This window comes from Pecten maximus, chromosome 9, assembly GCF_902652985.1.
Source record: "Pecten maximus chromosome 9, xPecMax1.1, whole genome shotgun sequence".
NCBI classification, from domain to species: Eukaryota; Metazoa; Mollusca; class Bivalvia; order Pectinida; family Pectinidae; genus Pecten; species Pecten maximus.
In genome coordinates this window covers 19,799,863-19,810,868 of record NC_047023.1, presented here as the reverse complement: position 1 = coordinate 19,810,868, position 11,006 = coordinate 19,799,863, and the positions used below count along the sequence as shown (strand labels likewise).

The 11,006-nt window shown below is 36.0% G+C and overlaps 2 protein-coding genes across 2 annotated transcripts in view; one reads left to right on the top strand and one right to left on the bottom strand.

Moving 5' to 3' along the window:
* Window positions 1–268: 268 nt before the first annotated feature.
* Window positions 269–2,923, bottom strand: LOC117334971 (28S ribosomal protein S36, mitochondrial-like). Its single transcript, XM_033894842.1, has 4 exons — window positions 2,839–2,923; window positions 1,744–1,816; window positions 1,107–1,276; window positions 269–770 (listed from the first exon to the last, which is right to left on the bottom strand). The coding sequence occupies exons 1-4, from the start codon at window positions 2,863–2,865 to the stop codon at window positions 753–755; spliced, it is 288 nt and encodes a 95-aa protein (XP_033750733.1). The 5' UTR covers window positions 2,866–2,923; the 3' UTR covers window positions 269–752.
* A 2,218-nt stretch (window positions 2,924–5,141) lies between these two features.
* LOC117335127 (proprotein convertase subtilisin/kexin type 4-like) overlaps window positions 5,142–11,006 on the top strand; it is a 78,803-nt gene continuing 72,938 nt past the window's right edge. Inside the window, exon 1 of the mRNA XM_033895057.1 lies at window positions 5,142–5,592. Within this exon, the coding sequence (XP_033750948.1) occupies window positions 5,371–5,592 (222 nt within the window). The 5' untranslated portion in view covers window positions 5,142–5,370. The remainder of the gene's footprint in view (window positions 5,593–11,006) is intronic.

Sequence of the window (11,006 nt, the reverse complement as noted above, 5' to 3'; positions counted from 1 at the left end):
TTATTTCATAACTAAGTGACCAGTAAGACCCATAGGCCTCTTTTTTATTTCAGTGTATTTGACCAGGGATTGTGGAATTTAACAACATATGGTAACATTTAGCCTCCTAAATTTTCATTCCTACATCATCATATACATATATACTATGTTTCTAGGAATTCAAGAACACATTTGGTTGAAAATTAATCATTTTCCATGAGTCATTATTTTACAGTTAAATCATTACTGTTTCATATAACTGCTTGGAATCTTAAAGACCAAAAGAAAATGACAATCACAGAAAATTTATTTATAAATTCATTTACATAACTATACAAAATTGTCTACATGCTTACCAATATCATCTGTACAGGCATATTCTAGATCAAAAATGGTCTTGGGAGAAAACCTGAAAATGGTGACCTCTACCTTGCTGATCTCTATTATGTAAGGCACCACAGTGTTGTACATATTTGTTTGTAAATTTAATTTCTATCTCCCAATTTTTATGGTAATCAATGACTCGAATAACAGTATATATTTTGCACATATAGGTAGACCACAGCAAATGGTATAATATGAAACTGTCCACTGCTTTAAAGTCAAACTAAAAATATCAACATTTCATGTATACACACACAAAAAAAAATCATTACATAAAATGTCTTTAAAAAACAGCACATCTGTATCCTCCAATGTTCTCCATTCATTCATTTGTCACTCGTCTATTTTGTCAAAGCTTGCAGATCATTATTAATGCATGTCACACTCCACTACGCAGGTCCACCTCTCTGTAATATAAATGATCCAGGCTCTTATATACAATTTTTAAAGGTTTCAAGCAAAATTATAGGTCTCTTTTGTCCCCGAGTGGCTTGAATGAACAATTTGTATAAGACAGTACTTGCCAAGTCTAAAATTCTAATACAATATTATATTATAAGGAAAGTTTGATATGCATCCAATGTACCAGGTAATTATAAATTTTCCTCACCTCAAATACTACAATTAGGAGTCTAGGAGAGGATCTAATGCTTGTGTTCATGTAGTATTGTAACTTATTTTGAACTGGTTTATTAATTTCATATAATCAATCTTTTGGCAGACAATCTTAATTAAAAAAATACCTGTATAAATTCCATTTCCTCTTCTGTTAATGGTTTCCTATGGTAGCGACCGGGAAGGTCATTGTAATCAATACCAGAGCCCTTTGGTGTGTTGCCTACTGGTTTACTGGCTGGTGCTGCTGTAGAAGGGGGAGTAACTACCGCTGCATCTCTGGGTTGTAATGATGCATCTAAGAAAATAAAGTAATTAGTACAGAGCAAATATATTTAAAATAGTGGAAAGCACCTGATTCAGTACTGTACTAATTTCTTCAAATTTTAGGCAGTTACTCGCATGTCAAGCATTTGATTTTATAAGAATGCTGAAGTTCAGGTGTAAGGAATCTTATGATGTTACTGGTATTATGTACATGTGTCGGCTAGCTACTTTTCAGATTTTTGTGTCTACCTGGTATCCTAGATAAAAAAAACAGTCTTTTTTTTTTAACAATCCTTCTGTAAGGCAGTATATCTCAATTTGGTCTACTAAATTACCTATTATATGAAAATGTTACCAGCAAAATAATTTGACTTATTCAATAGAAGCTTTACTGTACAGATCACCATCTCAATGCATTGTCTATTAGATTCCTACCAGCACTCCCTGCCAAAACCCTGAGATTCTCCTATAGAGTTTTAAACAACCCCCAATTCTTACCGGTACTCCCTATTGATGGTACACCTGCTCCATAACGAAACTTTATTGATGGTATATGAGGTCTTACAGCACTCTACAAAGACAATATGATTTGAATTGTCAAAATATTGAAAAATAAATCCATAGTCAATGGATCGTCAGCTATCGCGACCACTTTATTTTCTTATCTTTAAATCATTGTCACATAACAAGAGAATAACCTAAATAACATGCAATGATATGATATTCAAGGATTTCAAATAATTTTGATATTTTAGTTGGATTGAACTGGATGTTTGAAGTGAACCAAAGCTCACCCCCCTACTTCCAACTTTTCAAGTGTTACACCTTGTTAATATATTAGGACTAGGGGCTATTTTTTGTATAAATACTTACCAGAAGCAGACGTCTGTGCCATTGCTTATCAGAGACCCGGGTTTGATTCCCGTTGAAAAACAGGAGAGTATAGTGTACATACAAGGAACAGGTCGGTGTGGCTTGTACATAGACTGTTAAATACGGTCTCTGTCACTAACTGACTTAGCTGAGAGGACCATCCAGATCCTAGCCCGAGTTTCCTCTGGCCCTGACATGTACACCATGTCTGTAGGCCAAACACGGTGTCAGGGCCAGAGGAAACTCGGGCTAATCGAGATCCGAGACACAAGAGATACATGTCTAGTCTTATATGACAAAAAATGACCAGAATAATTAACTTACTTGTCTTAATGTTTAGGTAGAAATCTATATCTGGTTGATTTAATCACATAACACGAGAATTGTCCTGGTGTTTAAGGCGACCAGTCATTTCTTACTGTACGTAGCGGACTTGTATACAGAACTGTTTTCTATTTAGCCCGAGTTTCCTCTGGTCCTGACACCATGTCTGGTGTAGGGGCCCTACACCCCTACACCAGACATGGTGTCAGGGCCAGAGGAACGAGTTTCGGCTATTTTCTATTTTGCCAGGATATATTTCTATCTATTGCTCTAAGAGAGTTACAGAAGATGTTATGTCATTTCCTAGATGTCATGCATGCAGACCGATTGTAAAACGCCAAACATGAGTCAAGTAAAGAACGATAGAATGGAAATACAATTAATACAAATTCTTACGAGAAATGTCCTTGCCGGAGCCGCCATCTTTGAACAGACGACAAAATTGAACAAGCAAGAGAGCTATGCAAGAAGGGAGGTAATAGCAGATGCGCTAATTTCCCGCGAAATGTCAAACATGAAGGAACACTACGAAAAAAGGGAGACATTTTAGGTGTACTGTACGATACAACATGTTTTTGATAATAAAATACAAGTGAATATTTATGTTTTAAATGAGGACTTATCTGACCTGACTATAACGCGTAAACTCGACGTGTAAAAATACGAAATTAAAAAAGGGGGATGGTATCGTGTGATAAAATGCATATACTGTTTATGCAGTAAGAATTATTTGAATCGATAGGTACGTTAAGTGTGAAATTAAGACAAAAGCACGATTTTTTTTTTCAAATGTCAGTAACAATAACCATTTCATAAACTGACTGATGAGGGATTCTATAAACTAACATGTGACGGTTATCAATCTAATTAAAATAAGATCTCCCATTAGACTACGATATCTCTCATTTTAATTAGATTGGTACGTTTATAGTATATTTTGTGTATCTTCAATATTATGAGAACGTGAAGTCCACAGGGACTATGCTAAAACTCCCAAATAACGGTCGGTATAACTTGTTCGTTTACCTTCGTAACTAGCGTCAATTTAGTCTAATATGAATTCCAGTTGTTGTTTTTCAGTGCTAACTTTTAATAAACTTCTGACTTGCGATATGCGCCTCAACCCTCCTGTCTTTTGAACTTTTGAAAGGATTCGGCTCAATATTATCTCATACGGGCTGTTGCAGAAAATTCTTCATTTCCCGGCGAAACGAGGAAAAATGACCAATCGAAGAAAAAAAAAGACCTTTTGAAGCGTCAGAGAACTTGAAAGTCGGGATCAAGTACATTTCGTGAATGATACTTTTTTTCTACAGGCCTATACTTAAAATAAAAATTAAAAAAAAATGAAAAGAAAAAAATGGCAAATACACAAAACATTATTTTATGTAATATTTCACTCCAAGGCGCCCCCCCCCCCCCCCCCCCCTTCTCTCTCCGTTATGTAATCGATATCGATTATAATGAAACCGGCTTGCATGTTAGAAATTTGAAAATACATTACACTTTATATCAATCTAATTAAGAACTAATCTCATATTTCACCATGAAATAAATGAAGTTAACCGGGAGATCTGTTGTTTTTTTTAATCAATTTGGCCTTATAATACAATAATATAAACCATTTATCTCTTTTATTTATTTGTTTGTAGTTATAAAAAAAAAGTATGAACATATTAATGCTATTTCACATTACATTCATGCACTCCGAATATGTATAGAACCACTTTAGCCCGAGAGAATATGAATATTAATCTATTATCGGAGTTTCGTGTTACTGTTCCATGACTTTTAATGTAACAAATCGATCAAATGAAAACGATATATGACAATTTCCTTCCTGTGACATACACGCATTTTATAGCTGGGATCAGATTTTAAAAAACAAGAAATGAATAGATATAAGATAGTTATATGTTTAGATTAAAGTATCACAGAGTATTAACGGTCAGGGAATCGATGATCGGGAGATCTTCTCTAGCTGACTCTGGTACATATACAGGATGATATAATAAGATTATTATATGTCCCTGACATATAGGCCGACGCAGAAATTTAAGAAAAAATGATATAAAGATTAATCATGCAGGGACGTGCATATGTATATGTATGTCCCCGCTTTACTATAGTTTATTTAATTAGCAATTTTACAATATTGGACCAGCCTCTTGAACTCCCTAAACATTTCAACTCTTGGGACTATTCCACACCCGGGAAATAGTTGGGACAGAGACTTGTATATCTGATATACAAGTCTCTGGTTGAGATACAAAAAAAAAAATCTGAACGCATAAAGAAAATTGTATAATATGGCTATTATAGAAGTATCTGATAAACATATTCAATTTTATGTGGTATAAACATTTACATTGTAATTAGATCTCAAAAGCTGTAATTATTGTTCATGATGTAAGTTATCTCACGGTCTTGTATACGATAAGCGGACTTGTATGTAATATATACCTAGAAGTCCTTGGTTTCATGTTAAATATTTTTTAAATCTTCGTATGTCAGTTTGTATAGTCACTTTAGATAACTACGTTTTTTGTTCTAATTCAATTACTAGCGCGTCGTATTGCCTCCAGCTTACACGGGAATAGGCAGGCCAAATGGAATTACAACAAAAACATGAAGAGTTATCCCATTAGTTGTCAATGAGCTTTTGAAGTACCGACAGACGGCGTTGTTTTGAGGTCAAAGGGCGTTCCCTTCTGAACTTGTGTACGAGGATGTGGGTTTCAATTTCTCCATGTGTGACGTGTGGGTGAGTGTTTGCTTGCCATATTGTAACATTGGATTCTGGTCAGGACTTAAAAATGACGAGATAGTGAGAAATGTATCATATTGATAGCAGAAGTGATCGGGTAAAGCTTCGCCGATAAATCAAAAAGTAAGAAAGTGGAACTTCCGGGGAAGGAAATAGAAATCATGACGAACCGTTATACACAAACACAGTCACGGAGGCCTGTTATAAAGTTTCCATATTTTTGTGACTTTAGGACTATAGTCTGTTATATATTTATCACAATTATTGCATCTAGTCAACTTGCTTCGGGTGAATACCTGAACGAAATCGCCGTCCATGTCCGGGGGGGAAGGTCTGTCGTTGATCGTATAGCAGAGAGACACGGATTCATCAACCAAGGACAGGTAAGTTCATAAATTGTTTATGTTATTGTTTTACGTTAGTAAAATTTCCACAAATTAATTTACATTTCATTATTCTAAAACGGAAGTTGAAAAAATGACATTGTAGCATTACATGATCTCCATGTTACTGTTTTGTAAAGGTTCTTTGTAAACATTAAATTGTCCAAATATATCCGTCCGGCTATTTGTTTTATTTAATACATGAAATAAAGTATTAGGAAGCATTTATGTCAGAAGAGATTGGGATTACTATATGTGAATACTGAATATAGTGTTAATATATAGTGGATCAATGGAGACATGGCGATGAAAACACGTCAAGCTACCGGTATATACACAGCAATAAGTTATACTATATTGTTAACAGATAATTGGATAAATGCTATTGCAGCTCAGTAGACTTACTTCATAAAAACACTCTAGACCTTAATGTTAGGCCAATTCTATTGTAATCGATAATTAGATTTTTTTAGTAAATTTGATTTTGGGAATCCATAATCAATTAATGTGAATGAATTTCTCATGTTTGGTAATTAGGCAAGCATGATTTGTTCATTATTTGGGTACGTTTGTTTAAAAGCTGCTTAGTATACTATATATGATAGATAAGCTGGTCAACATCCCATTAAAGTATCATGAGAAATTAATAATATTTGACACTGACCAACCGTTTAAGTATGTTAAAATCAAACAGTTATGATTTTCCAACCCATTTACACTAAATATAGCTTAGGCCTACTGTACTGGATCGGAACAGATTTCAGTATTTACATGTTATCAATCAGAGGGGTGATTGTATACAGTACAAAGTAGTATGAAGAGTTCTGGCTATCTATCCACAACACAGAAAAAAAAAGCTATAAATTATTGTTTAGATTAATTCAATGACATACATGTACATCCCTGATTAAATGTCGTAACCCTTTGAAGGTAATGTACAGATCTCATGAGATTTTAAAATTGTTTGACAAAGTTGTATGTTTTGTTTAACATCTATTTTGATGTTTTTCATTAGATATACCTGTATTATACCAGTTCAGAATTCTTTGAAGGTATAGGTAAAACTTAATCACAAATTTTGTCCAAACATCTTATTAGGTACCATAAACTTTGAAGATATATTGTCATTATCGCCTAAACATCTATAAGTTTGATGAATATTGTTTACATGAACATGATTTGTAAGCTCAAAAATGGTTATAAATGTAACTGTAAAATGTCATGATGATTTGTCGAAATTGTGATAAATGCAGCAATCGCCTGTTATTGTGTTTTCCTTTTCATTAGAATTGAAAATTTCTTTAAACACCAAATACAATGAAATGCTCATCATATAAAGGTAGCGATATATATAGTATCAATGATTTATGTATTTTGGATTTATTTGTGATGCAATCATGATAAGCTTTTGTACTTTTTACACATATCAAATTGAAAATTTGCATCTATTAATTGTGTACTGTACGTATTATACATGGCCATGATATAAGATTGGTTTACCAAGTTTTCGTCACCATCAATATCTGCTACAGGAACTAAATCACTACAGATACTAGGTTTTATAAATAAATGATAGTAATTATAACTGCCCAGAAGACAAAATGGACATGTGTTGAGAATTATTTATTTATTTTTTGTTATAGCTTACAAGTCGTAAAAATCCCACAAATTGTTCCCATGAAAAAGTTGGGCTTGTCGAAATAGTGAGATTGGCTAGCTGGGTAGTTATTTTGTTTTCCTGAAAGGCTGCTGCATTTCTAATTAAGATACCCAGTGTAAACCTGATTTTATAATGTATAGTAATTTTTTTTTTTACAATATAATTAATGATAATGATGCCATCCAAACTTTGCAGATGACTACAAGGGTAGTTTACAAATTTGTAAATGGCTATAAACTACTTTATTAGTAACTTTTGCTGTCTGTCTGAATGTCAGCCATGGCCAGTCACTAATATTTGGTATAGGTCAAGGCTTTTTCTGAGGGCTTTTTGGGGCGATAATGGGTCCCATTCGGCGAATTCCCAATTGAAATTATTTCCTATTAAGACCAAATTTCCAATTGTAGCAGTTTTCTCCTGAAAAACTCTTTCCCAATTCACCAATTTTCTTCCGAAAATGAGACAAAAAGGCCCATCCCAAACTAGGGAGAAATTTAAACAGCCCTGTAGGTACGCATACACATGCATAAACAGGGAAGGCAAATTCACAGATTTGATGCTCATGATCATGGTGCCATTCAGTACACAACACTGAGTTACATTACTGAGATGTTGCTATGGCCCATCTGTGATGCCAATATCAGGTTAAAATTTGCACCCAGAGTATATTACATTTGTACTTCGCCTTGCTTTCATGCAGCTGCAGTCACACAATTAATCAAGATGTAAGAAGTATGCAGAGGATTCACAGGTTTTGTCGTCAAAAACTCAACTTAGACCAGATCAATGTTCCCTCGTAGCCATTTGTAAAGTTTGGATGTCTGGCCTAGCACCATTAATAATGATTAAAATGTTTGATTATATCATGATCATACATTATAAAACGTTTTTTGTGCGAATGTTTTTGTTTATTAAGTGAAATGTTGTTTTCTGTACATATGGTAATGTTTAAACATTCAGAAATGGGATACCTTCTGGAATTCTTACTGTAAATTGAATTATATACTGGGTGACATTTCTGTGGTTTTGAAAACTTGTGAAGACAGAGATATGTGGTATTGTAGTCTCAGCGACATTTTGTATGAAAATTGAAACTGCGTGGTAGTCTGATGATATCAGGTTTCCTGTCCTCCTGATCCAAATACTGGATATAGATTATCTCATTCCGCAGGGTGTTTAAGGTATTGCTGGGGAGTGTGCACTATTGTTGTTAGATGTGCGGGGGAAAGAAAACCATTTTATTATCGTATAATTCAAGGATCGGTAGACGTTTTCATTATGTAGTGATAACATATCAACTTTATTTCGGAAATTATTGCTCAAGGATCAAAACACTTATGTGCTGTTATATTTTATATTGTATGTTTCTTTCTTAAATAAAAAAAGTAAGTCTGAATTTAAAATTCAAAATAAAGAACGTTACCCATCCTAAATCAGTGTAAGAATAAAAATACAACACCATGCATATATATGTGATCAATAAAATTGAAAAAAAAGTTACAGGTAATATTTTCATTTTTTACAAATTTTCAAAAAGACCAGAACTGTTCCATTGATGCAAAATTTAATTGTATTATACACACAAAGGAATATAAGGAGTATAAAATGATCATGATGACCCAAACTATCCCCAAATAAGGTCAAAATTCAACTTTTGTAAATGATCACTGCCATGCTGCAGCTGGATGGAAACCCAAAATATGTACCCGGGTATATTGTTCATGAATTTAAGATTTCATAAAATCATATAACATAACGTTTGTGACTATTGAATTTGGTTATATATAATTACAGGCTGTTCAATAAAATCTTCCACTTTTTTTCCTGCTTCATTAAAAAGTATATTGTTATAACCAGCAAATGAACAAATTATGTCCAATAACATCAACCTTTAAATAAGAGCCCAGCTTTATACAGATACATCACTTTTTATTTGTGAGGTCTGTGTAGTATAAGTTGGTACAAATCCTGTTTTATCTTTTAGATAAAGATTAAACTACTTTAGCTAATTCAGCACAATGTATAACATGTGGTAGGCAATTCAGCAATGTGTTGGATGTGAAATCTTGGAAACCTGATAGGATAGAATACTTCATCCAACTTTTTATTTATCAGACTGCTACTGTATACGTACATGTCCTTAACTTTACCTGAACTTATATAACTGCATATCCTATCATACCACCCTCCTCTGTCCTATACAAATATCCTATACCACCCTCCTCTGTCCTATACATATATCCTATACCATCCTCCTACATGTCCTATACCACCCTCCTACATGTCCTATACCACCCTCCTACATGTCCTATACCATCCTCCTACATGTTCTATACCACCCTCCTACATGTCCTGTACCACCCTCCTACATGTCCTGTACCACCCTCCTACATGTCCTATACCACCCTCCTACATGTCCTGTACCACCCTCCTACATGTCATATACCACCCTCCTACATGTCCTGTACCACCCTCCTACATGTCCTATACCACCCTCCTACATGTCCTATACTGATCTCCTACATGTCCTATACCACCCTCCTACATGTCCTATACCACCCTCCTACATGTCCTATATCACCCTCCTACATGTCCTGTACCACCCTCCTACATGTCCTGTACCACCCTCCTACATGTTCTATACCACCCTCCTACATGTCCTGTACCACCCTCCTACATGTCCTGTACCACCCTCCTACATGTCCTGTACCACCCTCCTACATGTCATATACCACCCCCCTACATGTCCTGTACCACCCTCCTACATGTCCTATACCACCCTCCTACATGTCCTATACCACCCTCCTACATGTCCTATACCACCCTCCTACATGTCCTGTACCACCCTCCTACATGTCTTATACCACCCTCCTACATGTCCTATACCACCCTCCTACATGTCCTATACCACCCTCCTACATGTCCTGTACCACCCTCCTACATGTCCTGTACCACCCTCCTCTGTCCTCTACATATATCCTATACCACACCCTCCTACATGTCCTGTACCACCCTCCTACATGTCCTATACCACCATCCTACACGTCCTGTACCACCCTCCTACATGTCCTATACCACCCTCCTACATGTCCTATACCACCCTCCTACATGTCCTGTACCACCCTCCTACATGTCCTGTACCACCCTCCTACATGTCCTATACCACCCTCCTACATGTCCTATACCACCCTCCTACATGTCCTATACCACCCTCCTACATGTCCTATACCACACTCCTACATGTCCTGTACCACCCTCCTACATGTCCTGTACCACCCTCCTACATGTCATATACCACCCTCCTACATGTCCTATACCACCCTCCTACATGTCCTGTACCACCCTCCTACATGTCCTATACCATCCTCCTACATGTCCTGTACCACCCTCCTACATGTCCTGTACCATCCTCCTACATGTCCTGTACCACCCTCCTACATGTCCTATACCACCCTCCTACATGTCCTGTACCACCCTCCTACATGTCTTATACCACCCTCCTACATGTCCTATACCACCCTCCTACATGTCCTGTACCACCCTCCTACATGTCCCGAACCACCCTCCTACATGTCCTGTACCACCCTCCTACATGTCCTATACTGATCTCCTACATGTCCTATACCACCCTCCTACATGTTCTATACCACCCTCCTACATGTCCTGTACCACCCTCCTACATGTCCTGTACCACCCTCCTACATGTCCTGTACCACCCTGCTACATGTCCTGTACCACCCTCCTACATGTCCTG